Source organism: Melospiza georgiana, chromosome 9 (genome assembly GCF_028018845.1).
Source record: "Melospiza georgiana isolate bMelGeo1 chromosome 9, bMelGeo1.pri, whole genome shotgun sequence".
In the NCBI taxonomy this organism is placed as follows: Eukaryota; Metazoa; Chordata; class Aves; order Passeriformes; family Passerellidae; genus Melospiza; species Melospiza georgiana.
This window is the reverse complement of record NC_080438.1, coordinates 30,678,641-30,705,698: the sequence shown is the minus strand read 5'-3', so window position 1 is coordinate 30,705,698 and position 27,058 is coordinate 30,678,641. Positions and strand designations below refer to the sequence as shown.

At 44.8% G+C, this 27,058-nt stretch overlaps 2 protein-coding genes across 3 annotated transcripts in view; one reads left to right on the top strand and one right to left on the bottom strand.

The window, feature by feature from the left end:
• MIER1 (MIER1 transcriptional regulator) overlaps positions 1-9,750 on the bottom strand; it is a 37,303-nt gene extending 27,553 nt beyond the window's left edge. Inside the window, exons 1-2 of one of the 2 annotated variants that reach the window (XM_058029820.1) lie at positions 9,692-9,750; positions 9,474-9,566 (exon numbers count right to left, since the gene is read on the bottom strand). Coding sequence is in view for 1 of the 2 variants with exons in the window: in XM_058029819.1 (XP_057885802.1) it covers positions 8,648-8,656 (9 nt within the window). In the remaining variant the exon portion in view is untranslated. Of the gene's footprint in view, positions 1-8,647; positions 8,754-9,473; positions 9,567-9,691 lie in introns of those variants that run through there. The other variant, XM_058029819.1, reaches the window with a different exon arrangement.
• A 434-nt stretch (positions 9,751-10,184) lies between these two features.
• Positions 10,185-26,771, top strand: DNAI4 (dynein axonemal intermediate chain 4). The gene is made up of 16 exons (XM_058029730.1): positions 10,185-10,207; positions 12,450-12,611; positions 16,008-16,111; positions 16,227-16,395; positions 18,392-18,531; positions 19,207-19,362; positions 19,917-20,081; positions 20,741-20,949; positions 21,908-21,994; positions 22,734-22,885; positions 23,446-23,603; positions 23,747-23,868; positions 24,924-25,022; positions 25,401-25,627; positions 26,232-26,385; positions 26,678-26,771. The coding sequence occupies exons 1-16, from the start codon at positions 10,185-10,187 to the stop codon at positions 26,726-26,728; spliced, it is 2,178 nt and encodes a 725-aa protein (XP_057885713.1). The 3' UTR covers positions 26,729-26,771.
• The last annotated feature ends 287 nt before the right edge of the window (positions 26,772-27,058 follow it).

Sequence of the window (27,058 nt, the reverse complement as noted above, 5' to 3'; positions counted from 1 at the left end):
TCCCTGCCCCTTCTCCAGGCTTTGCCAGTGACACCTGCCCTGCCCATGCACTCTCCTGTGTGCATTCCTGCCTTTCCAGCCTGGGATGAGCTGCCAATCATTTCCTGCTTCTATTTCCAGCCCTGAGCAGTGTCACACTCCTGCTCATCTTTATTAATGCCCAGCTGCAGCCAGGAGCAGCCCTGACCTCTGGCACCCCTCCAGTGCCAGCTGTGCCAGCCCATCCCCAAGGTGACTGGCACCACTTCTCCAGCCTCTCCCTGACCCTGGCCTCTGTGAGTGCCAGCTGTGCTGCAAACACCAGTCTGGGGCTGGACACGTGGAAAGGAGAGCTGGAAAACCCTGCAGTGCCAGGCTGGCAGCACAGAGGGTGAGGGAGCAGCCTCTGGTTGCAGCCTGGTCAGTCCCATTCCCTGCCTCCAAGGGATGGTGGCTCTGGCCAGGGCACAACAGATGCCTTTGGGGGCATTTAGTGATGACAATTTCCTGGCACTGCTGAGGGCCACATCCCAGATGCACATTCCTAAGGATGGCACGGCCATGGGACGGGAATTCTGGGAAAAGGCAACAGGAATTCTATCACAGAAGAACTGATAGGATTCTTGTTCTTCAGTGATCTTCATTTCCTGCCCAGCCATTCCCAGGGAAGCACAGAGCACTTTTTGCCTCAAGGGCACTCATGGGAACAAGGAGCTGCCACCTATCAAAGGATATTGGGATCCAAGGCCCAGGAGAGAAAAATACAAGAAAAATCAGGGACAGTGACCATCCACAGGCAATGCACACTGCAATTGTTCTGGAAGTGCACCATCAGCAAAGGTACCAGTGAGCAGCCTGCTGTGAGCCCAAAGGAATGAAAATCACCCAGGAACTCCTGACTCATGGACACTGAGCAGATCTCCAGTGGGCAAGGATTCCTGCTGCAGGGATGCACCGAGGAGCTCCCCTGCTAATGCTCCAGAGCAGCCTGGAGGGAGCTCTGGGGGCTGCAGGAACAAACCCCAGGCAAAGAGGGAAAGGACAGACACTGAGCCCCAAAGGACTGCTGAGTGCCACTGCTTGATTCCAGGGTATTTTCAGGGATGCCAGGAAAGACAGGACTTCCCAAGGTGAGGGACACTGGCAGCAACAACCTGCCAGATCACATCCAGTGCATTCCCAGGATGTATCCAACAGGATATGGGATGGATGGGATATATCCCATTCCTCAGGGTGTGGATATGGGATAGATGGGACAGATCCCATCCAATCCATTCCCTGGATAAGGAACAGATGGACAGATCCCATCCAATCCATTCCCTGGATATGAGATAGATGGGAGAGATCCCATCCAGTCCATTCCCTGGATATGAGATAGATGGGAGAGATCCCATCCAATCCATTCCCTGGATATGGGATAGATGGGAGAGATCCCATCCAATCCTTTCCCCAGGCATGGATATGGAATAGATGGACAGATCCCATCCAGTCCATTCCCTGGATATGGAATAGATGGGAGAGATCCCATCCAATCCATTCCCTGGATATGGAATAGATGGGAGAGATCCCATCCAGTCCATTCCCTGCATATGAGATAGATGGGACAGATCCCATCCAGTCCATTCCCCAGGCATGGATACAGGGTAGATGGATATGGAATAGGTGGAGTGAAGCTGGCCAGTGCCCCTCAGACACCTGTGACTGCCAAGAGGTGAAGGCAGCAGAGATGTGTCACACATGGGAACATCCCCAGCACTGTGACAGTTCGTTCAGCTCAGGAGGCAGCAGCCGTGCCCAGTTTATTCCAGGCAATTCCAGGGGATGCACTGGGATGCTCCAAGGGGGATTTATTGGGACGCTCCAGGGGGATGCACTGGGATACTCCAGGGGGATTTATTGGGATGCTCCAAGGAGGATGCACTGGGATACTCCAAGGGGGATGCACTGGGATGCTCCAGGGGGAATGCACTGGGATACTCCAGGGGGATTTATTGGGATACTCCAGGGGGATGCACTGGGATGCTCCAGGGGGATTTATTGGGATACTCCAGGGGGATGCACTGGGATGCTCCAGGGGGATTTATTGGGATGCTCCAAGGGGGATGCACTGGGATACTCCAGGGGGATGCACTGGGATGCTCCAGGGGGATGCACTGGGATGCTCCAAGGGGGATTTATTGGGATGCTCCAAGGGGGATTTATTGGGATGCTCCAGGGGGATTTATTGGGATGCTCCAGGGGGATTTATTGGGATACTCCAGGGGGATGCACTGGGATGCTCCAGGGGGATTTATTGGGATGCTCCAAGGGGGATGCACTGGGATACTCCAGGGGGATGCACTGGGATGCTCCAGGGGGAATGCACTGGGATACTCCAGGGGGATTTATTGGGATACTCCAGGGGGATGCACTGGGATGCTCCAGGGGGATTTATTGGGATACTCCAGGGGGATTTATTGGGATACTCCAGGGGGATGCACTGGGATACTCCAGGGGGATTTACTGGGATGCTCCAAGGGGGATGCACTGGGATGCTCCAGGGGGATGCACTGGGATGCTCCAGGGGGATGCACTGGGATACTCCAGGGGGATTTATTGGGATGCTCCAAGGGGGATGCACTGGGATGCTCCAAGGGGAATGCACTGGGATGCTCCAAGGGAGATGCACTGGGATGCTCCAAGGGGGATGCACTGGGATGCTCCAAGGGGGATTTATTGGGATGCTCCAAGGGGGATGCACTGGGATGCTCCAAGGAGGATGCACTGGGATACTCCAAGGGGGATGCACTGGGATGCTCCAAGGAGGATGCACTGGGATGCTCCAGGTGGATTTATTGGGATGCTCCAAGGGGGATGCACTGGGATGCTCCAGGGGGATTTATTGGGATGGTCCAGGGGAGATGCACTGAGCTTTCTCTCCCCTACAGCAAAACCACCTGAACAGAAGGGACAGACACTGCACAGTTTCACTCCTACCCACAAAACTCTTGTCTCTGCTAACACCTTTCACACTGTTTAACAGAACTGATTAATAATGAAACATCTTAAAATTTGCAGAATAATCTGCAGTGTCTACAAGACAAATACACATCCTGTCCAAATTGACTCAGTTATCTTTAATAGCTCCTGAAGTGTTACATAAAACAGTTAAAAACTAGAATTAAATTATCCTTATATTGATAGCAATATGCCTGACAAGCCCATCAATTTGTTCAGGTCTTGAACTCTGCAACAGCAAAATATCCCAAAGTTAATAAACTCTCCTGTGAGCTGGGCCTGGAGAAAAGAACTGGGTAAAACAGGGAAAAACACCTTTTATTCCAGAGGCAATGTGTCCCTTTCCATAAGAGGAAGGCAACAGCCCCAGCCTGCTCCTCTCTGTCTGTTGTGTTGCAAATTAACTTGTGTTAAATTTTTTTTTAAAAGGTCACATTTTTATTTTGGGGAGAAAATAGCAACATTGAAGCAAGGAAAAAAGGAAAACCACTTCTGGTCCTCTTTTCCAGTCCTACATGTGAACTTTTGCACAGCCCAAACTGCAGTGACATCCCTCAAATGGAAGCCTTTACACCCATGGATTTTCACTTTCTAAAATTCCTGTCCTTCCAGAAGACAAGGACCAAGTGCAATGTTTGAACTCCCAGATCCCAAATGTGAAGCTCCCAGCCTTGCAGCTTCCACCTCAGCAAAGCTGTCCTGGCCATTTCCCTCTGAGACTTGACCCCTGTATCCAGAGGACTTTTCCCAATGTTTGTCTTTGGAAGTTTTCAAGACCAGGCTGGAGGCAGCCCTGAGGGCAGAGAAGGTCCCAGCAGAGACCTCCTGAGCTGTGTCCCACCCAAATCATCCCACAATGCTGAGCTCTGAGATTCCTGAGAGAGCTGCGCCTGTTCAGCCTGGAGAGGAGAGCTCAAACCCACCCTGCCATGGCAGGGACACCTCCCACTGTCCCAGGGTGTCCAGCCTGGCCTTGGCACTGCAGGGATCCAGGGGCATCCACAGCAAATCTGGGAATTCTATTCCAGGGCCTGCCTACCCTCCCAGCCAGGAATTCCTTCCCAATATCACCCAATCTGGAATCACAATCACAACTCCACCTGCCCTGCCTGAAGGACACAGTTCCACACTTCCCCATCTCCTATTCATTTTCACCTTAACTTCCTGTCATAATCTAAAATACTGTGCTAAGAAACCTGGGATTTTATGGAGTGATTGGATCCTGCTATAGAATCCCAGAAGCAACCAGCCCCAGTCATATGCCAGGCAGCACAAGGAAACATTCCTATGGACAATTTGTGACGTGAATGGATTAGGAGGGAAATATTAATGCAGCCTGGGGCTTCTGGCCAGGAAAAGGCTCAAAAAGAAACAACTTTACAACAATTCCAGCCTCTGCCTAAATCCCTCTGCAGCATCAGGAAGGACTTGAAGTCCTGACTGGAAGCCCAAAAACATCAGTGTTTGATCACATGTGGAAAAAATCCTCAAAACTCTTCTACTACGACAAAAGAACTCAAGGGCCACCCTCTTTTTAAGATTAGAAATGCAGAGTGCCACTCTATCCCTGCAATTCCCTTGGGGGGATCCAAGCAGTGCCTACAGCAACCACTTTGGGGTTTATTCCCTCACCAAGGAAGGGAAAATCCAGAATTCCCAGCTCTCCTTTAGGTTCACTGCTACCTCAGTGCAGCCTTCCACAAACACTGCTCAAAATGACACAAAACCCCCCATTAGTTACAGCTAAGATCAAACCAGGGAAAATGTGATTGACTGCTGTCAATGCCTGATTTTAATGGTGATTTAGATCAGTAGGAAAACTGCATTTAATCTATTTTAACCTTGTTCTGTATCCAGGAGCTCCTCAAAAACCCTGACTGTTCAAACAGCTCAATTAGCAAACACATCAGTGACTGTGTGAACTTCCTACTACACCTTAGTTCAACAAAAACACCAAGAAAGTGAAACAGAACAGTTAGCAGGTCACGTATTCCTTCAGCACTGAAGCTGTTCCAAAACAGAAATCAGAAAGTAATGCTCAAAGTATGAAAACAGAATTCAGTGACATTACCAAAGTTTAAAATTCTTCAGCTGAAAGAAGCAGAACGTTGAGGAAAAGGGGAATTTTTCCAGACAATAGGGATTTATAGATGACTTCTTAAAGCACACCATGTGAATAAACTGATGTTTTGGTTGAAAACAACAAAACTTTCAGAAATTTAAAAACCTTGAAGTGCACTCAAAGAAATTAGGTTGAGACATTGAACTGTCCACTGACACCAGAGGAGAGCTCCTGCTCCTTCCCATCCTTTCCCAACACCATAAAATGCCAGTCCAGGCTTTTATCCCCTCAGAAATTCCCTCTGCAGAAGCAAAACTTTAGTTTTAATTTCAGCAAGTCAGAAAATTGAGGAAGCTCAGACATTCTGTGTGAGAACCACAGGGAGCTGCTCAGCTGCCTGCCGGAGCTTTGGGAGAAACAGGAATTATGTTCCAGCATCAGTCACAGGAAGGGAACCACGGAATCCTCTGGGTTGGAAAACACCTCCAAGCCCATCCATTCCACCACTGCCATGTCCCCAGGTGCCACATCCCCAGGGGTTGGAATCCCTGCAGGGATGGGCACTCAGCCCTGCCCTGGGCAGACGTGCCAGGGCTGGGGAACCTTTCCATGAAGGAATTTTCCCAATATCCACCCTGAGCTGCCCATGCCCAGCCCGGGGCCGTTCCCTCTGCTCCTGTCCCTGTTCCCAGCCCGATTTCCCTGGCTGTCCCCTGACCCTCCTGGGGACCTGCTGCTCCCAGGGCTGCTCCATTCCAGCTCCTGTGGCATCTCTCCCTGCCTGCCCCGAGGTTCTCAGCAAGATGGATCAGCCCATGGAAGCTCAGGGCCAGGACACAAAGGCAGCAGGAGGAGCAGGATCTCCCCTTTCAGGGCCTGTCAGACCCCTCAACCCAGAGCTAAACCAGCCTGCAGGTAATTCCAAGCTATGCCAGCCAAAAATCAGGGGTATTTAGTCCCCAGTGCTCCCACCTCACCACTGGCCACACATGGCCACCCTCTCTCCCACTCCTAATTCACTGAAGGACAACAAAAACCCCAAATCCTGCTCTGGTTCCCTTTATTTTTGCATGCTCAGTATCCTGGCAAGGATATCCTGCAGGAACCTGGCTGGTGCATCCCTTCGTGGAACACAAGGAACAGCAGGAATTGGCACTTCTGGAAATGACAGCAGGTACTGAGCTGCCTCTGCTCCACACAAAAGCCTGACCCCAGCTCTTCCAGTGGGGATCAGAAGATCTCATTCTCTCACTTACATTTCACTCCACCACTATAAAGGCTGAATTTACAAAAACCATTCTCTTTCAGCTGCTAATCAAGCTTTTCAGCACCAACCTTTTCTTCTCAGGAGGCATTAAAATACTTATTTTGGAGAAAATCTGTGTGTATCAGCATTCCCTCCACCAAAACCACCCCGTAAGCAGCTTAATGCAGGATACTGGAACAGCCACAAAGCTTCAGCTGATCTTAAGTTAGAGATATTTTCTTTCCAGTTTATGTCTGGAACAAACTTCTGACATGTTGGAGTATGAGGAATCATGTCAAAGGATCCCTAACACAGGTTATTAATCCCAAATTTAATATATATTCAAAATCTTTTTTTTTTTTTTTTCTCTTTGTCTGTCCTGTATTCAAATCACTTCTGCAAAAGTGAAGCAGCACTTTTGGTGAATTTAGTTTCACTTTCTGGCCTCCAGCCCTGCTTTCTGAAGGGCCTTCCTGTGCAAGCCAACAAGTCCCAGAGCCACACTGGGCTTGGAGGAGCTGTCCTGATCCTCTGCAACACAGGTTGTAGGATGGCAAAGAGGGCAGGATGAGCTCCTGAGGGCAGGATGAGCTCTGTGCACCCCCAAACAGCAGCACAAGGTTCTAGGATGGCAAAGAGGGCAGGATGAGTTCCTGAGGGCAGGATGAGCTCTGTGCACCCCCAAACAGCAGCACAAGGTTCTAGGATGGCAAAGAGGGCAGGATGAGTTCCTGTGCACCCCCAAACAGCAGCACAATGTCTGCCACTGGCACAAAGGATGGCAAAGAGGGCAGGAACCATCAGCCTGCCACCTTCCCATCCACCCTCTGGTGATCTGCAGCTCCTCCAGGCCGGTGGCTGCCACCAAAGCCACGTGGAAATGCCATGCTAAGGACAATTCCCACTCTGCTCCCTGTGGATTTCCTAAATTCATGAAATCCTGGCACGCTTGGGGCTGGGGCTGGAAGGAGCCCTAAATACCATCCAGTTCCAGCTCTGCCAGGGGCAGGGACACAAACCGAGCTGGAAACTGTATCCAGGACCTTAAATCACTCCAGGTATCAATTTTTTAAAATTATTACTGTTTCCCCATGAAGACACAACAGTTGCCTGGGGATGAACTCACCCACAGGCTGACCAAAAGAATGAGGAATTCACCCCCAAAAAGGCCAAGATGAAACCCCCCAGTGCAGAACTGGGACCTCAGCCACAGGAACCACAGCCACAAGGGAAAAGCCACAGGTGGGCAGCCCCACATCCCGGGGGGACCCCCCTGCCCTGGGGCTGGGACAGCGAGCAGGGAGCGACCCCAGCTCAGCCCCACATGACACAGAGGGACTGCCACAGGAAATTGGGGTTAATTCACTAAAAAATGGACAAAACCTCCAGCCAAACATCCCCAATACTCTGATGGCCACAGCAAAGGCACCACTGTCTCTCCAGGTCTGTAGGAGTGGGTTTCAAACCCACATTTTTGGGATCAGACCCGTGATTCCCTCTGGAGATACAAAACCACCCAGGCAGGTTCTCAGAACTTCTAAGATTAGCTCAGGACGTGTTGTCCCAACAACAGGAAGAGTGCTCCATTAAAGGTTTGGTTTGGAAGGGAAAGAGAAAGCAATTTAAGGGGAAAACCCCCTACATGCAGGAATTTCAAGGGGAGAAGCTCCATCTATAAAATCCAAAATCTGGACACTCTCAGCTCCCCCTGGGAGCAACACCTGTCCCACAGATTTTACTTTACCAAAGTATACTTTTCAAATTTCCATTTCCAACACATTTGTCGACGCTGTTAGAGCAGCAAACAGCCCCGAGATTGGGATCTGGGGATAATTTAGGGAAAACTTCATGGAATATCCATTCACCAGTCCCCTCCTAAAAGGGAAAGAGCTGATCCTATTGGGACGGGCCAATCCAACCCCAGCAACCCAGCCCTGCGATAAAGAGCCTTTTTTCCCATTTCCCCATTATTTCCCTATCATCATCATCTTCCATCCCGCAACACAACTCCCATTATCCCCAGCTAACCCCCCCCATCCCCGCAAATCCTGGCAATTCCACCAGAAAGCTCTCCCGGGCTGCCTTTTAAGCAATTCCCCTTTGTTTTAGGGATTACAAAAAAGATATTTAAAGGAAATAAAGCGCTGGTTTAGCAGACGCGGTCCTATAAGAACCGGGAGGCGCCGCGCTCGGTCCCGCCCGCTCCCCTCAGGCGCCTTCAGCCCCCGGGACGGCCCCGAACGGGACCGGGCGGCTCCCTGAGGGGAGCGGGCGGGACCGCCGGTGCCCGCGGGCCTCCGCTCCCCGCAACAAACTTGCGGCGCCGCGCAACAAGTTCCCGGGCGGGCCGCCGCCGCTCTCACCTCAGCCATGGTCGCTGGTATTCCCGGGCAGGGGTCACATCGCCGGCAAGCGCCGCCGGGTCCCGGGGGGAGCGGCGGGAGCAGCGGGGACGGGACCGGGAGCGGCGGCGGGGCGGGAGGGGCGTGGCCACGTTACGCACGACGTCACCGCGCACCGCGGGAAGCGGGCAGGGCGCGTGCGGCGGCTGTCAGTCAGGGGAGGCCACGCCTATCCGCGCCTGTCAGTCAACGGGAGGACACGCCCACTAGCGTGTAATATAGCGCTGTTCAGCCTGTCAGTCAGGGCGGAGGACGCGCCCCCTTCCTGTCACTTGGGGGATTGGCCACGCCCTCGCCTGTCACGCAACGCAGAGGCAAGGCTGCATCTGTCACTCAAAGTCTAAGGCCACCTCCTTACACGTCAATCAAAGCGCACACCGCTACCCACCGCCTGCCACTCAGCGCACACGCCACGCCCCTCGTTTGTCACGACGCCACAGGCCCCGCCTGTCACTCAAACCGCAAGGCCACGCCCCCAGCCGGCCGAGGCGCGGCCGCCGCCGCCCCCTCATGCCCATATATGTCATTCGGCACAAGCCACGCCCCCTCACGTGTCACCAAAGAACAAGCCCCGCCCATCACCTGGCAATCACGCTGATGCCACGCCCCCTCTGAGCTCATTCAATGCCCAGGCCCCGCCCCGGCCGGTGCTCGGTGCCGCAGCTCCCGCTCACCGCGGCCCCTCACGGCCCCCGAGTGCCCCCGGCCCCGCCCGCCGCCGCCGCCACCTCCTCGGCATCATCGCCCCGCTCCCCCTCCCCAGCCCGGACGCGGCCGCCGTACTCACGCGGGGAGCCGCAGAGGCGCGGGGGGAGTCTCATCGGCCGTGAGGCGAACGGGGGGTCCTCGGGGAACGGGGGCTCTTGCTGGGTGTGAGGCTCTTGGGAGACACAATAACAGCTCCAGGTTACACACAACACCCGTAACACCACCCCGAATAAACACAACAAAGATGCGGACCCGGCGGTCGTTCACCGTGTCCTCCGTGCAGCCCCGGTGCCTCACCTGCCCGGCTCAGCGCTGTCCCCGGGCCGGCGCGGGGCAGCGCCCGGCGCGCCCGTCGGGCATCGCGGCCGTGTCACAGCGAGGACACCGCGGCCTCGGCCGTGCCCCTGAAGAGCCGCGGCTCACGCGCGCCCGGCGCCTCCGCCCAGGAGCCGCATCCCCGACCCTCACACGGTCCCCGCGGGCGGTGCCGAAAGAGCCGGCGGGCGCGACTTTGCTGACTCAGGGGTGAATCCCCCGCGAGCGAGGCGCCGCAGCCCCGCGGGAAGGCCGGGCGGCGGGCGGGGCGGTGTCGCGGCGGGCGCGGGCAGCGCCGGTTCGGTGACACGGGGCGGGGGCGGGACCCGAACCGGGGCCGGGGACGGCCCGGGGCTGCGGCCGCGAGCACAGCGCGGCCCGCGCGCCGCACGCCGACCAATCGGCGCCGCCCTTGCTGGCGGCCAATCGGCGCGCCGCGTCTTGGGCGGCGTTGTCACGGTAACGGCGCGACGCCATGCAGGGGCTGCGGCCTCCGCGGTGAGTGGGAGCGGTCCGGCCTAAAACTGCAACGTTATGGGAATTAAAAAGCTTTAAAACCCTGAAAATGCCTCTGAATAGATGATAAATTATAGTACAGAACCAATTATAACAGATCATTAATTATAATTAATGATGGAAAAAGTTCCTTTAGTATAAATGGATTACATCCCTTAAAATACTTAGTAATACATAAGTTATAATAAATAATTAATTATATTCTGTAATATTAAATTATATTTAATAAATTACATAAGTGTCCAGAATTCTTAATTATAAATGGTTTACATCCCTTAAAACAAAGGGTAGCATTTAATGAATTGTAATATGTAATAAATTATATTCTATAATAAGTCATAATTAATCAATGGTAAAAAGCCTTTATTATAAATGGTTTACATATTTGAATTAATGGGTAATAGATAGTGAACTGTAGTATATAATAAATTGTATGCTATAATAAATTATATTCTATAATAAATTGCACTCTATAATAAATTACATTCTCAATAAATTATAAGGCATAAGAAGTTATAACAAATAAATAGTCAAAAGCCCTATTTATAAATGGTCAAAATCCTTTACAATAATTGGTAATATGTAATTAATTATTGTACACAATAAATTATAACAAATGGCTGAACTCTTTATAAGTGCTTAAGATCCCTTAAATAATTATTAATATATCATAAATTATAATCCATAAGTAGCTGCAGTCCCACAATCTTGTATTGTATCCCTTAAAATAATTGGCAATACATAAAAAATTGTAATACATAACAAATTACCTTCAATAATATGTCATAATACATAATAGTTTATGATAAATAAATTGCTACAAATATTTTACTTATTACATTATTGTATTGATTATGAAGTGCTTTACATCCCTTAAAATAATTGGCAATATATAACTAATTGTAAGAATCCTTTATTCTAAATTGTTAAAATCCTTTAAAATAATTTATATTTTATAATAAATTATAGTACATTAGAAATTGGAAGAATCCTTTCTTATAAAGAGCAATAGATGGTTAAAATTCTTTAAAATAATTGGTAATATATAAGTTATACTCTGTAAGAAATGGTAACAATCTTTTCCTATAAGTGGTTGCAATCCATTAACATAATTGATAATATATAATCAATATAAGAATCCTTTATTATAAATTGTTAAAATCTTTTAAAATAATTGGTAATAAATAATAAGTTATATAAGAAATGATGAAATTCCTTTCTTATAAATTGTTTACATCCATTAAAATATTAGGTAAGATATAATCAATTATAATAGATAAGAAATTGTGAAAATCCTTTATTATAAATTATTTACATGGTTAAAATATTAGGTAATATATAATCAATTATAATATTTAAAAAATGGTAAAAATCCTTTCCTATAAAAAGTTTACATCCTTTATAATTTTAGATAATATATAATCTATTACAATATTTAGGAAATGGTAAAAATCCTTTCTTATAAATGGTTTACATGCTTTATAATATTAGACAATATATAATCTATTATAAGAATCCTTTCTTATAAATAGTTAAAATTTGTTAAAATCCTTTTAAATGATTGGGAATTATAAGCAATTATTAAAAATAAGTTGTAATATAAGAAAGTTTAAAAATCCTTTCTTATAAATGGCTTACATCCTTTAAAATATTAGGTAATATATAATGTATTGTAATGTTAAAGAAATGGTAAAAATCCTTTCTTATAAATTATTTACGTCCTTTAAAATCTTAGATAATATATAATCTAATGTTAAAGAAATGGTAAAAATCCTTTCTTATAAATGGTTTGCATCCTTAAAAATAGAGGTGATATAAATATAGAATAAAGATATAAATATAAAATATTAGGTAATATATATTATATATATTATATATATATATTTATTATATATTTTTATATATTATATAAATATAAATATAAATTTTTATAATTTATAAATAATATATATTGTTTATATAATATATAAAATATTAGGTAATATACAATCTATAATATATAATATATAATTAGGTAATATATATATAATCATATATATAATATAAGATAATATTTAAGAAATCATAAAAATCCTTCATTATATATGGTTTAAGTCCTTTATAATTTTAGGTAATATATAATAAATTTCTAATAAAAATCCTTTATTATAGACGGTTTAAGTCCTTTCTAACAGCAGGTAACAATTGGATGTTTACAATGAATGTTCCCGTGTGTTGTTTGCAGGGCACGGCCGGGCGCCAGCCGAGCCCCGAGCCCCCGCAGAGCCTCCACGGCCTCCTTGGCTTCCCTGGGCAAAGCCCCCCTTTTCGGGGGCAGCCAGGGAGCCCCGCAGGTGAGGGGGGACAGCCAAAATCCCAAAATCCACCCGGGCCATGGCCTGCAATGGTTGGGTTAGGAAAGGTGGGAAGAGCCCCAAATCCACGTGCAGGAACGATCTCAGAAACTCTGGAATGGTTGGGTTGGGAAAGGTGGGAAAAACCCCAAATCCACGTGCAGGAACGATCTCAGAAACCCTGGAATGGTTGGGTTGGGAAAGGTGGGAAAAACCCCAAATCCACGTGCAGGAAAGATCTCAGAAACCCTGCAATGGTTGGGTTGGGAAAGGTGGGAAAAACCCCAAATCCACATGCAGGAGCGATCTCAGAAACCCTGGGATGGTTGGGTTGGGAAAGGTGGGAAGAGCCCCAAATCCACGTGCAGGAAAGATCTCAGAAACCCTGGGATGGTTGCGTTGGGAAAGGTGGGAAGGGCCCTAAATCCATGTGCAGGAACGATCTCAGAAACCCTGGAATGGTTGGGTTGGGAAGGGTGGGAAGAGCCCCAAATCCATGTGCAGGAACGATCTCAGAAACCCTGGAATGGTTGGGTTGGGAAAGGTGGGGAGAACCAAAAAGGCCTGGAATGGTTGGGTTGGACACCCTTGGGAAGAGCCCCAAATCCACCTGTGGGAAGAACCCAAGAGCCTTGGAATGGTTGGACTGAGAAAGGTGGGAAGGGCCCCAAATCAACGTGCAGGAACGATCTCAGAAACCCTGGAATGGTTGGGTTGGGAAAGGTGGGGAGAACCCCAAATCCACGTGCAGGAAAGATCTCAGAAACCCTGGAATGGTTGGGTTGGGAAAGGTGGGAAAAACCCCAAATCCATGTGCAGGAACGATCTCAGAAACCCTGGGATGGTTGGGTTGGGAAAGGTGGGAAAAACCCCAAATCCACGTGCAGGAACGATCTCAGAAACCCTGGAATGGTTGGGTTGGGAAAGGTGGGAAGAGCCCCAAATCCATGTGCAGGAACGATCTCAGAAACCCTGGAATGGTTGGGTTGGGAAAGGTGGGAAGAGCCCCAAATCCACGTGCAGGAACGATCTCAGAAACTCTGGAATGGTTGGGTTGGGAAAGGTGGGAAAAACCCCAAATCCACGTGCAGGAACGATCTCAGAAACCCTGGAATGGTTGGGTTGGGAAAGGTGGGGAGAACCAAAAAGCCCTGGAATGGTTGGGTTGGACACCCTTGGGAAGAGCCCCAAATCCACCTGTGGGAAGAACACAAGAGCCCTGGAATGGTTGGACTGAGAAAGGTGGGAAGAGCCCCAAATCCACGTGCAGGAAAGATCTCAGAAACCCTGGAATGGTTGGGTTGGGAAAGGTGGGGAGAACCAAAAAGCCCTGGAATGGTTGGACTGAGAAAGGTGGGAAGGGCCCCAAATCCACGTGCAGGAAAGATCTCAGAAACCCTGGAATGGTTGGGTTGGGAAAGGTGGGAAAAACCCCAAATCCACATGCAGGAATGATCTCAGAAACCCTGGAATGGTTGGGTTGGGAAAGGTGGGGAGAACCAAAAAGCCCTGGAATGGTTGGGTTGGACACCCTTGGGAAAAGCCCAAAATGCACCTGAGGGAAGAATCATGGAGCCCTGGAACGGTTGGGTTGGGAAAGGTGGGAAGAGCCCCAAATCCACCTGTGGGAAAAACCAAAGAGCCCTGAAATTCTTGGGATGGAAAAAGTGGGAAGAGCCCCAAATCCACGTGCAGGAAGGATCTCAGAAACCCTGGAATTATTGGGTTGGGAAAGGTGGGAAGGCCTGGAAGGGTTGGGTTGCCCCTCCAAGCCCAGTGACAGGAGTGGCTTTTCCCAAAGAATCCCAAAAATCTGGGGCTGGTCCTGCAGGAAAGCAGGAATTCAAACCCCTTCCAGGTGCCCTCCCTATAACAAAGGGAAAGGATCCTGAAAATTATTCCAATTTTTCTCCAGGTTTTTGATGAGGAAGGGAAGAATGTGACACCCCAACCCCTCTTCCAGCCAGACCCAAATGCTGCCAGGCAAGAAAAGTTTTATTAAAAAAAATAAAGCATTTAAAGTATTTTTTTAAAAAATAAAGTATGTATTTTAAAGTATTTTATCTGTAAGTGCAGACAAGCTTTTATGCAAAATTATAAAATATAGAAATTAAAATATTGAATTAAGATATTAAAAATACCAGTTCAACTATCAAAATATGTTTAACATAATAAAAATTCTCTGCTTTAATAATATTTAAGCAAGTTAGCTCTGTGTGGTTATGTGCATCCATCTCTCAAAAATGCTCAAAAATGAACAAAAAATTTGGAGTTAAAACTCCTAAATTATGTTTCCCTACACTTTCATTTACAAACCTCCAGCACAGAGGGGAAAAACAAACTCAGTGGAATTTGGGCTGACAAACTCAATTCAGTCATGCAAAGAAGGGAAATAATTAATGGTGTTTTAAATGAAAAATCCTGAGCCACAGCATTATCAAAATGAAGGAATAATTGTAATTGTTTACAATTTATAATTACAATAGTAAACACTGATTTCTGAGATGAAGATTGCTTTTTCTGCCATGTTTCCCAGGCTGGCTGTTCCAAAGGACAATCCCAGGGCTTGGGATAGCAACCAGGATCAAATATCTATAAAAAATAACTTTAAAATTATAATTAAAATACTAATAATTAAATATAGATACTAATAATATTTAAATATAAATACTAACAATTAAAACACTAATAATTAATTATAGATACCGATAATATTTAAATATAAATACTAACAATTAAAACACTAATAATTAAATATAGATACCGATAATATTTAAATATAAATACTAATAACTAAATATAGATACTAATAATATTTATATATAAATACTAATAATTAAAACGCTAATAATTAAATATAGATACTAATAATATTTCAATATAAATACTAACTATTAAAATACTAATAATTAAATATAGATACTAATAATATTTAAACACAAACACTAATAATTAAAATACTAATAATTAAATATAGATATTAATTATATTTAAATATAAATACTAATAATTAAAACACTAATAATTACATATAAATACTAATAATATTTATATATAAATACTAACAATTAAAATACTAATAATTAAATATAGATACTAATAATATTTAAACATGAACACTAATAATTAAAATCCTAATAATTAATATAGATATTAATAATATTTAAATATAAATACTAATAATTAAACCACTAATAATTAAATATAGATACTAATAATATTTTTATATAAATACTAACAATTAAAATACTAATAATTAAATATAAATACTAATAATATTTATATATTAATACTAATAACTACATATAGATACTAATAATATTTATATATAAATACTAATAATTAAAATACCAATAATTAAAAATACTTATACTTACTTAAAAGTACCTCCAGAAAATAAACACTTTTTAGTTTTTGAGACAATTGCTGCTTGTTTTTCATCCCTGAAGGACACACGGCAGCAGCCTGTGGGCATCACCACGGGACTCATCACCAACCAAGCCCGGCTTGGATGAGGCAGAACCTGAGGAAGACGCAGATTCCAGCTTGTCTGGTAAGGAGCACCCCCAACAATTGGACATTTCCCACGTGAAATTCTGTATCCTGGGATTTGTTGGATTCCCAGCATTATTTTCCGAGGCGCTGTTTGTGCTCTGGTCCCCCAGCAGAGCAGGAGCAGCAGGAGGAGGAGGAAGAGGAGGAGGAGGAGGCAGCCCTGACGGAGGCAGAGCTGGAGCAGGTGGTGGAGGTGCTGCTGACAGAGACAGACACGCGCTGGATGCTGGACCTGCCCACGGCCCTCGTGTCCACCGAGGCAGAGGAGGCTGCCAGGGTGCTGTAAGTCACCAATGGCATTGCAAATACTAAAACAGATTTCATATGTGTAGGGCTAAAATAAGTTTGCTATAAATATATTGGTTTTATATATATATAACCTATATATATATAAATATAACCTATAAATATATAAATATATTGGTTTTATATATATATATATATATATACACATTGCTATATATATTATATTATATTATATTATATTATATTATATTATATTATATTATATTATATTATATTATATTATATTATATTATATTATATTATATTATATTATATTATATTATATTATATTATATTTACACAATATTTATATATAAATATAAATACCAAAATGTATTTTATACATGTACTGTTAAAAGAACTTTGCTATAAATATATAATTTTTATTTATATATATAAAATATGTATATATATTAAATTTGTATATATATTGCTAATATTAAAAGAGATTTCATACATGTAGTGTTAAAAGAACTTTGCTATAAATGTATCATTTTAATTTATATATATATATATGTTGTTATATATATACATATTATATAATATACATATATAATATACATATTATATATGTATTATTTTTATATATTGCTAATATTAAAATAGATTTTATACATGTAGAGTTAAAATAACTTTGCTTAAATATATAATTTTATTTATATTTTACTGCTATAAATTATATATTTTATGTATTGCTATATATAGTAATGTGTATTTTTAGATATTATATCTATATATTTTATGGAATATATATTTTAATATATATTGTGTTTTTATATATTGCTATATATATTATATATATTGTTATAAAGATACAGTAATTTTAGATTTTATTTTATTTTTATCTTTTTTTTATTCTATGTTAATTAAGCTTAGACATAGTAGTGAAATAGCTGATATAAGCATACTTGTGTTAAAGTACCAACTTGGATGAAATAACATCCAATAAACATATTAAAGAAGAGACCTACTACAAATATACCAACTATCAGCACTCATTGTCTAAAGACAGTGTGGGCCAGCACCTAAACAAAAGAAAAGAATAAATAAATAAATAACATATTTTAAATAAATAAATAAATAAATAAATATTGTAATTAATAAACCTAAACCCACAACCAAAAAATACAGATGCTATGTAAAAGACCTGAAGAGGAGCCATGCTAAACAATTCTTAGAATATGTAAACTAGTTTAAGAAAAAGTTTACTTAACTTGATTATTTATGAATATACAACCAGCTAACGTAATAGAAAAATATTTAAAAGGCATCCCCAAAAATTAGTGTGCTCTTGGCTGAGTGCCAAGATGCACCCAGCCCTCATCTTCACTCTGTGTTCTTTATCTCCTGTTATCCTTTATGAAACTTTTAAAATTTTCACAAGAAAATAAACGTGTTTTTCACAGCTGGCCCCCATTTCTTACAGCTCCCTGTTGTGGGTGAAATTCTTCCTCCCTTCCACTGAGAATCCATGGCAGCTTAGGAGAATCCAGGGTGGAGGAGGGTGATAATTTGATTTTCATGAAAGCAGTAAGACATTCCAAACTGCTGCATTGATTCTTGTGGGTACTTCTAATTATTGATTAATTAAGATGAGTTGAAGGTGGCAGGCAGCTCCCCTTGGTGCTCCCTGAGCTACCAGGGCAGTGTGGGAGTGCTGGAACAGAAAAGGAGAAATTTCCTTTTTGTCTCCTGCCTTTCACTCCCAGGTATGAGAGCTCTGAATTCCCCAAAGCTCAGGGGCAGCTGGGAAAGGGAATTTTGCTTTCTCTGGGCTCTGTTCTGCCCAGGCCATTCCTGTTTTAGAGCAGCATCACAAAGATCAGAACGAGCTGCTGAATAATACAAGGCTGAAATTTCACCCAGCAATGCAAAGAGCAGTGCATGGGGGACATGGCAAAGCCTCTCCTGATCAGCTCCTTGTTCCAGACCCTGAGAATTCCAGGCAGGATTTCCCAGGGACTCACCAGGCACTGTTTCCTTTATTTCCCAGGGAGAGGAATAAGATTTACACAGAGCTTTGTGAGGCTAAAATTGACAGTGAGTACTTTGAAGAAAAAATCGCGCAAACCTTCTCTGGAGCTGCCAAAACCAAGGAGGTGCAATGTGAGGCCATCACCGTGGCAGAGAAAGGTAAACCTGGGACTGACAAAAGGGAATTTTTTACTTCCATCTCTGAGCAGATGTTCCCTCAATTTCCACTTCCAGAGCTTTGAGTGCAGGCAGCACACTGTGGGTTTTGGTGGCCTTTTCTGCCCCTCCTAAATCTTGAATTTAGTGCTGGAACACTGAATCCATTGCAATAAAATTGTTGTTAACACTCCCAGAGAACGTTATTGTTGTGTGTGAGAGGCTAAAGAAATTACAGGGAATGCTGTTCTAAACACTTTTCCTTTGTCTTAGTGTATGTAAAACCCCAAAAGTAGATAATAATCTGTTTTGAAAAGCTATTTGCCACTTGTTTTGTGGCATCAGCAGGGCTCATTCCAGCCCTTGAGCACATCAAGGCAAAAACCCTGATGGAGCTGCAGCATCACACAACAGGAGGAGCTTTAAAATAATCTGCTTTAATGATTCTTATTAAGCACAGGCAACCTTTTCTGTAAATTTGTAAAGGATGGCAATTAAATGATGAAATTAAAATGTTAAATGAAAAGTATCAGTTCAAATACCAACAGCTTTGGAAGCAGAGGTGGTTCCAAAGCCCAGTCCAGCAGTTGGGGTGTAGGAAGCTCCCTGCAATAATGTAAAAAAAAGAATATAATAATGCAAAAGAAGAGCCCTGTGTGACAGGGAATTCATTCCCAGGGGTGGTGGTGACTCCCTGGGATCTGGACCATCCCCTGGATGCCTCAGGAGCAGAACCTGCAGAGACAGAAGGACCCAAAAGCCCAGCAGGGACAAGCAGCACATCTCTCACAGCTGGAGAGCAGGGTCGGCCTGGGGCTGTCCCTTCTGCCACAGGTAACATTTCCCATTTCTGCCCTTCCTCATCCTCCTAAACCAGGCACGTCCCTGGGATCTGTGGGGAAAACTTCCTGGAAAGCATCCCTGGGACCTGCAAGAGAGTCTGCTGAAGAATCTCGGGCAGGGCTGCACTTCACTGCCATCAGAAATCATCTTAAATAAAGAGAAATACCCAGGGACAGAGTTGGCTGATACTCACTTTAAAAAGTAAAAGCAAAACACCATTTGTGAAAAATTCCAGGAGTAGCTGAAAAAGATAAGGAAATTATAATGAGAAAAAATTATAAGATGATAAAATTATAAGAAAATTATAGGGAAAAAAATCACAGTGAAAATATTTTTGGAATTCTCTGCTTTTTTCAGGTGGAGGAAAATTTTTATCCCTTGATCTTTCTGTGTGAAGTTTTATCATGTTCAAAGCATTTCTATGCCATTTATCTGTTACCAGGCAGCATGGGCCTGTTGGGCTCCATCCATGGATCCTTGTGGGTCCATCCCAGCCTGGAATATGCCAGGATTCTGTAATTCAGCTTCTTCCATCCCCCTTGCAGACAGTGCTGCTCCTGCCAGGAGCCCCGAGGAGCAGGAATGCCACTCAGGAGCAATCCTGACCTCAGCAAAGCTGCAGCAGGATTTAGTTGTCATGGAGAGGATTCTCATGGAGAACATTTTCCAACCCAAGCTCGCAGTCTATCGGCAGATTCCCGTCCTCATAGGTTTGTTCCTTGCTCAGTACCCTATTTCCAGCCAGAAACTCCTCATTTTCCACAGAATTTCCTCACTTTTGCCTGGCTAGCTAAATGCACCTGCAGCAGACCTGGCTCACTCCAGCCCAGTCCAGCTGTCTGCTCTGTCCCCAAGCAATTTTAGGCACAGTTTTAGAAGTTAGGATGTCTTAATTCCTTTCCTTTCCTTTCCTTTCCTTTCCTTTCCTTTCCTTTCCTTTCCTTTCCTTTCCTTTCCTTTCCTTTCCTTTCCTTTCCTTTCCTTTCCTTTCCTTTCCTTTCCTTTCCTTTCCTTTCCTTTCCTTTCCTTTCCTTTCCTTTCCTTTCCCTTTCCCTTTCCCTTTCCCCTTCCCCTGCAAATTTTTCTTCTGGTGTGAATAATTGGAGTGAGATAACAACCTATAATAATATAGGTTATATATAATAATATAGGTTATTTAATATTTAATAATGTAATATTTAATAATATAGGTTATATTACATAGGTTATATATAAATATAAAATGATATATAATTATAAAATAATATATATATACAATAATATGTAAAAATAAATATTAATAAAAATAAATATAGATTATGTATACAATTATACCTGTAATGAGGTAAGTGAAATATTTCCACTCAGACTCTGTATCTGTGCATTTTAGAACCTGTTGTCAGCTCAGACACTGAGGTGGAAGAAGATGAAGAGGAGGAGGACGAGGATGATGAGGATGAGGATGAGGAGGAAGCAGCAGAGGTAGCTGAAGGCCCAGCAGAGGAGGCAGGCCCCAGGCTGGAGCTGCTGTGGTCCTACAGGTGTGATTTAACCAGGGCCCACAGTGTGAGCAGCATGTCTTGGAACAAAGCAAACCCTGTGAGTGCACAAACCCTCCTGAGCTGAGCTGGCCACAAACTGGGACAGGCAGCTGGGGCTGGCAATAAATCCTGATCCAGTCTCTCACTCTCACTTTAACCTATGGCCTTCCCTACGCATCACAGCTTTAATTGGCCCAGAATTTCATTAATTGCTCCCTGAGCGGCAATGTTCATAGACTTGGGCTGTTCTAAAATTGAAATTTAACCCCTGCTGCTAAACTTTGTTTTCATTGATGGAGTTTGTTTGTGGTAGTTTAGACACCACATCTTTGTCTCTAACAGGAGCCTCCCAAAACAGCAGAATTCCTCAAAATTTAAGGATAAGATGCACAATAACAGCACAGAAGACAAAGCTTCCTAAATCTGGTCATGTAAATCTCTGTTTGCCCACCAGAACTCATTTATTAAACAAAAATAATGAATGGAAGAGAGGCAAAAAGCAGCTGAGGATGAGAAACAGAAACCCAGTGAGGGGGGAAAAAAGAGAGAAAACAAAGACCATTTCATGCTTTTAGTGCACCAAATCTCCAGATATTAAAAAGTTGGACACGTTTAGAGACTTCAGCCTTAGAATACAGGGCGAACAATCGGCTCCTTTTAAAATGTGAGTTTCACAAACTACTTGTTGAGTGCAAGAAAAGAAAAATTACTGGAGCTGAAGGCTAAAGGCTGCTGGTTTTTACTTCTGCCTATGGAAAGGAATGAAGGGAATTCACTGGATTGTGGAAAGCTAAAACCCGGAGTTTGAGGTGCTTTCTGAAGCTCCTTTTACAGCTGACCCTGAAAGGGAAAATTAGAAGCACTCCATTAAATAATGCACAGTAAAATATGATTATAGAGCAATGTATCTCCTCCATGGGAGAGAAGCTTTGCTATTCCAGACACAAAGGAGCTTTGGAAATGTCCTGCTGAGCTCCAGGTGGATCTGAGGCCCTGCTGTTGCTCTGTGCTTGCAGGATCTCCTGGCTGTTGGTTACAGGGAATTTGTTTCTCGGGGTAAGAAGAAAGGCCTGGCTTGCTGCTGGTCACTGAAGAACCCCATGGTAACGAGCCCTTTTGTTTGCTTTCCCTGCAGTCTGCTTTTCTCTGGACAATTTCTGCTGTATTTCCCTTTTAGCCACAGTTATTTACTCTAACTTCTCACAACACTGTCAGTGGAAGAGGAAATTTCATAGATGTAACATTTACACCTCTGCAGATCCATCTGAGAAGGGATCATTTAAAACCAACCATTAAAAGAATGAATCATTTAAAACCAATCATTAAAACCAACCATTTAAAAAAATAATTTCGAAATCTCACTTACAAGGTGTCCCAAAGTAAAAAAATTCTGATTGCCATAAATTACAACATTCCAGTTTGATTTCTACTACGAACTTCTCTTGGCCAAAATTCTATTAGACTGATTTAGACCAGGCAGAGTCAAATCTTTGATATGTCATTACCACACCAAATACTCTCATGATTCCCTGCTGCCACCATAGATATTTTTATGTATTTGGTTTGGAGTAGCCTTGCCGTACCAAATACCGTCATGATTCTCTGCTGCCACCACAGATATTTTTATGCATTTGGTCGCGAGTAGCCTCATCTAACTTATTTTCCAGTGTCATATTTCTGCCCAATCTTTATCCTTTTCCTAATTTTATCGGTTGTAGCAATAAACACATGGTGCCGGTCAGAATTTCTGCTCCCGTGGGCACCATCCCTGGCGTTTCTGAGTCTCAGGCGGGTGAGGGGGCTGCCAGCCCGGCTCAGGGTTGCTGTGCTCTCCCCCGGCAGTGGCCAGAGCGCATTTTCCGCTGCGAGCACGGCGTCACCGCTGTGGATTTCTCCCGGGCCCGGCCGCACCTGCTGGCAGTGGGGACAGCCAGTGGCCGCGTGGCCATCTACGACGTGCGCGGCCGCCAGGACACCGCGCTGCTGGACAGCAGGTCAGGGATGTCCTCCTCATCCTCCTCATCCTCCCCTGAGCCAGCAGGGCTGGGACAGGCCAGCAGGGACCCTAAGGGACTGCAGCCACGCACCCCATCAATTAGAGATTCATTAATAAATAATTCATATTCTGCGACAGTCCAGCCCTGGGCAATAAAGCCTTGTGGCACACTAGGGGTGGCTTTTGGTGCTTTCTCTCTGATCCCTCTTGCCAAAACAAAAGTGAGGGGTGAGGAGGAATTAAGAATAAAATGAGAGAGGGGATGGGTGGGTGATAAGGGAAGCACCTGCCCTAAGGGCAGCTCCCCAAGGTGCAGACTGATTTCATGGCACAAGCACATAAACAGTGCCCTGAAACTAATTATCAAACATGTTTAATAAGGAAACATTCTTCTAGAGAAAACAACCCCAATGTTCAGACCATTTTTTTAAAAAGAAAAGCTAACATTTCTGTTATAAGACTTAACAGTCATTAGAAAGTGGAAGTTTAATTATTCTTCAAACATGCTGTCTTGTCTTTGCTCACCTGTGATTTACCACATGTATTTTTTTGTCCCAGTGCATGCCTAAATAAGCACAAAGGTCCCGTGTGGCAGCTGAAGTGGGTGGAGCAGGAAGGAGGTGCAACAGCAGGTGACAAAGAAGAGAGACTGATGTGCATCTCAGGAGATGGGAGGATGACCCAGTGGTTCATTCAGCAAAGGCTGGATTGCTCTGGTGAGCCCTGACACTGCTCTCTCTGACCCCAGCTGGCGTTCTTTACACCAGTAATCCCACAAAACATCTCAGAGCTGCTGGGCATCCCAGAGCAGCACAGGTTCCTCACTCCTGGCTGACAAAGCCTCCTGCTCTCTGCACAGATGTGATGCAAATCAAACGAACAGAAAGTGAGAAGAAAAAATTACCAGGTGAGAGAGAAAGGAAATGTGAAGGTCCCATATCACAGCAGGCAGCTGGAATGTGCTTTGACTTCCATCCAAAGGTAGGCTCAGGAAGCCCATCCTGGCTGGAGTGTTACCCAGGAAAGCTCTGCAGCAGAGGTGGGAGCTAGCCAGGGACTTGGCACTGCTATTTAAAGCATGTTAATTTTGAAATTAATTGCTTTCTAGCTACTAAGGTTTACCCCAAATGGGTGAAGTGGTAAAACAAGCCCTGTCTTCCTGATGCCCAGAGAGGCTGCCTGGAACACAGGGAGGAATACAGGCTGGGCAGTGTTAAAGGAGCAAAGTGGGGATTTATTAAAAGGCCTTTGAATGATACACCTTGGGCAGTGCAAGAGCCTGGCCAGGGCTACAGCCAGGATGGACTCCAGGTCAGGAGTTTTCACCCTTTTATAAGTTTTGGTCCATTTCCATGTTGGGGTTCAGTGTCCAATTCCAGCTCCAGGTTCTGCAGTCCCATCCTCTGAGATTGCTCTCCCCCATTCCCTGTTGTTTGCAATTTTTGGGGCTGAAGCTGCAGCGATGCCCTTTGTTTTGGGCTGGAAAAGGATTGTTCTGTGGGACTGAGCTGTGAGGAGAACTTGCTGAGATTTATATGAAGTTCAGAGTTATACACCAATGCAGTACAGAATTGTGGGAAATGGATTTATAGGGTAAATTGTGGGAAATGGATTTATAGGTAAATAAGCTCAAACTTCAGGCATCACTCCCAGGCACGTTACTCACATTTCCTTGGGCAGGCCTCAGGGCAGTTCCCCTCTGAGTGATGGCCAGGGCTGGGAGAATTTGTCCAACACCTCCCACATCCAGGACTCAGCTGAGCTTCTCTTCATCTAGCTGAGTCCTTCCTCCACAGAGCACTCAAAGAATTCATGCATTTTCCACATGGATTGCTGAAAATCCAAGATTTTCAGGAGTCAAACCCCAGCACGTTGTGCATTGGTGGAGAACACACCCAGGAAATGTGCAACGCTGTGGTTCCACTTTCCCCCCACTCACAGGAGCTCCTCCTTGGCTCTGAACTCCTCCAGCCCTGGATGATCTCTGTAGGAGTGATAAATCCATCCAACCTAGGCCACTTTGCCCTTTCTTTCAGGATACTGATATTTTTCTTGTTGGAACAGAAGAGGGACACATCTACTGCTGCTCTTGCTCAGGCAAGGAGCAAATTCTGGGCACATACAGAGGCCATGAGGTGAGTGACACTGTAAACAAGGACAGCAGGAACTGCTTAACTCAAAAATGGAATCTTTGCTTATATTTAGTGAGCATCTGCAACAAAAGAAACCTAAACTTCTTGTCTTATGTTAGGAACGAATTCCCATAGCATAAAGCATCAGTATTACAGCATTACTTTCTGTGCTGTCAGGGTTTTTTCAAGTAATTTATTAAAACTGATACTATAAACTGTTTTAAAGCTTTAGCTCTGGCTTTATTCTAAGACAGCAATCAGAAACCTGATTGTCCTGTAGAGTTAAATAGTCTTACCTGTGGGAGGAAGGCTGGGTAGCTCTAGAAGAGATTCTGTAGCTCTGCAGCAGCACCCAGTTCTGTTTTGTTTCTCTCCAAACAGGGCCCTGTGTACAAAGTTGCCTGGAATCCCACCAGCACCGACATGTTCCTCAGCTGCTCTGCAGACTGGAGCATCCTCTTGTGGCACCGGGATTCCCACACCCCCCTTCTAACCTTCACCTCTGTCACAGCTTTTGTTCACGACATCAGCTGGGCTCCACACTCAGCCCTCATCTTCGCAGCAGTGAACGAGGAGAGGGTGGAGATCTGGGATCTGAGTGTCAGCATGTGAGTAAGGACTCTTCTCAAGGAAAAGTCTGAAATTTCATTGTCGCACATTGTTACCTCATCAGTGTTTTTATCAGATCATTACAGCTCCATGTTTGTAAATACTCGTTGTGTAAAAGCAGATGGTGGTTACCAGAGATTTGGGGTGAGAAGAGAAGGAGCTGGATGCCTCCTGGAGCTGATGAAGTGTAAAACTGCCCTTTCTCTGCAGAAATTGTGGCAGAGTTAGGAGGAAAAACAACAAACCTGAGCTTCTTGGGTAAAGATTGGATGGTCTGAAGTTGAGGTGACTCAGTTACCTGTGACCTTGTCCAGCTGCTCTGGGTTTTGTGTTACTGTCAGTGTGAAGCCCTGGTGGATCCAGAACCCTGCCACATCCTGCAAATTATTCATCTAACAAAAATATTAACCACCACTGTCCAGGTTAGGACAGATTTTTAGGCAAGTAGGATATCTCAGTTAACAGCAGCTGGGATTTTTCTGCAGGCAGAGCCCAAACCAAGCCCTGCCTCACTAGTTTCTGAGATAGCCCAGACCACAGACAGTGAGATGTGCAGCCCTTCAGCCGATGCCTGCACGGTGCCCATTGACTCTTGGCTTGCAGCTTCGACCCGGTGCTGTGCTGTGCTGCCAGCCCCGAGGGGAACCTGAGCTCGCTGCTGTTTGCCAGGAACGCCGAGTGCCTGCTCCTGGGGGACAGCCGTGGCCAGGTGGGGGTGTGGCTGCTGCCCAGCCTGGCTGTCCCCAGCTCCGAACAGGTAAGGCCGTGCCCTCGGGGCCTGGGCTCCGTGCCCAGCCAGGCAGTCCCGGGAAACACCCAGCCAGGCAATGCTGCAATAGTGGGATCACCATTCCGGGTTAAAGGTGGTGGTTCCTGCTCCTCTGCTGCCACACCACTGGGAATTAGTTTCCTTTATAAACGAGATAACGTTTGCATGCTGCCAAATAGGACAGTGCAAATGTAACCCGGCCTGGCCTGCCAAAAGTGCTGTTTTCCAGCTTTAACGGAATTCCACAGAAGAATCAGCTCTTTTTCCTCTTGTTTTCCAGGTTGGCTCCTTGTATGACATTGTTGCTCCTGCTGGAGCTGTTAAACAGTAGCTGATATCCCTTCCCCTTCAGGAAATGCTGTAGTGTGAACATAAACTGGTTATGTTTTTTAATCAATAAAGTTTCTCTTTGAAGCCACACTGCTTAGAAACTTCTTTCAAATGGCCTCGATTTCCTCCTGGAAGTCCCCTCAGTGCACCACCAGTGCTCATGCATGGGTGGCCTTCTCTGGAATCCTGATCATGGAAAGGTCTCTGCAGTCTTTTCTCCTTGGGTTTTTATCCCTTCCTGCTTTTCCCCCAAAGTCTTTCCTCCTTGGGTTGAAAGCAGGCAGTGTTTGGCTGCCTGGGCTGGCTTTTTTGAGAAGAAACAGGAAAAAAT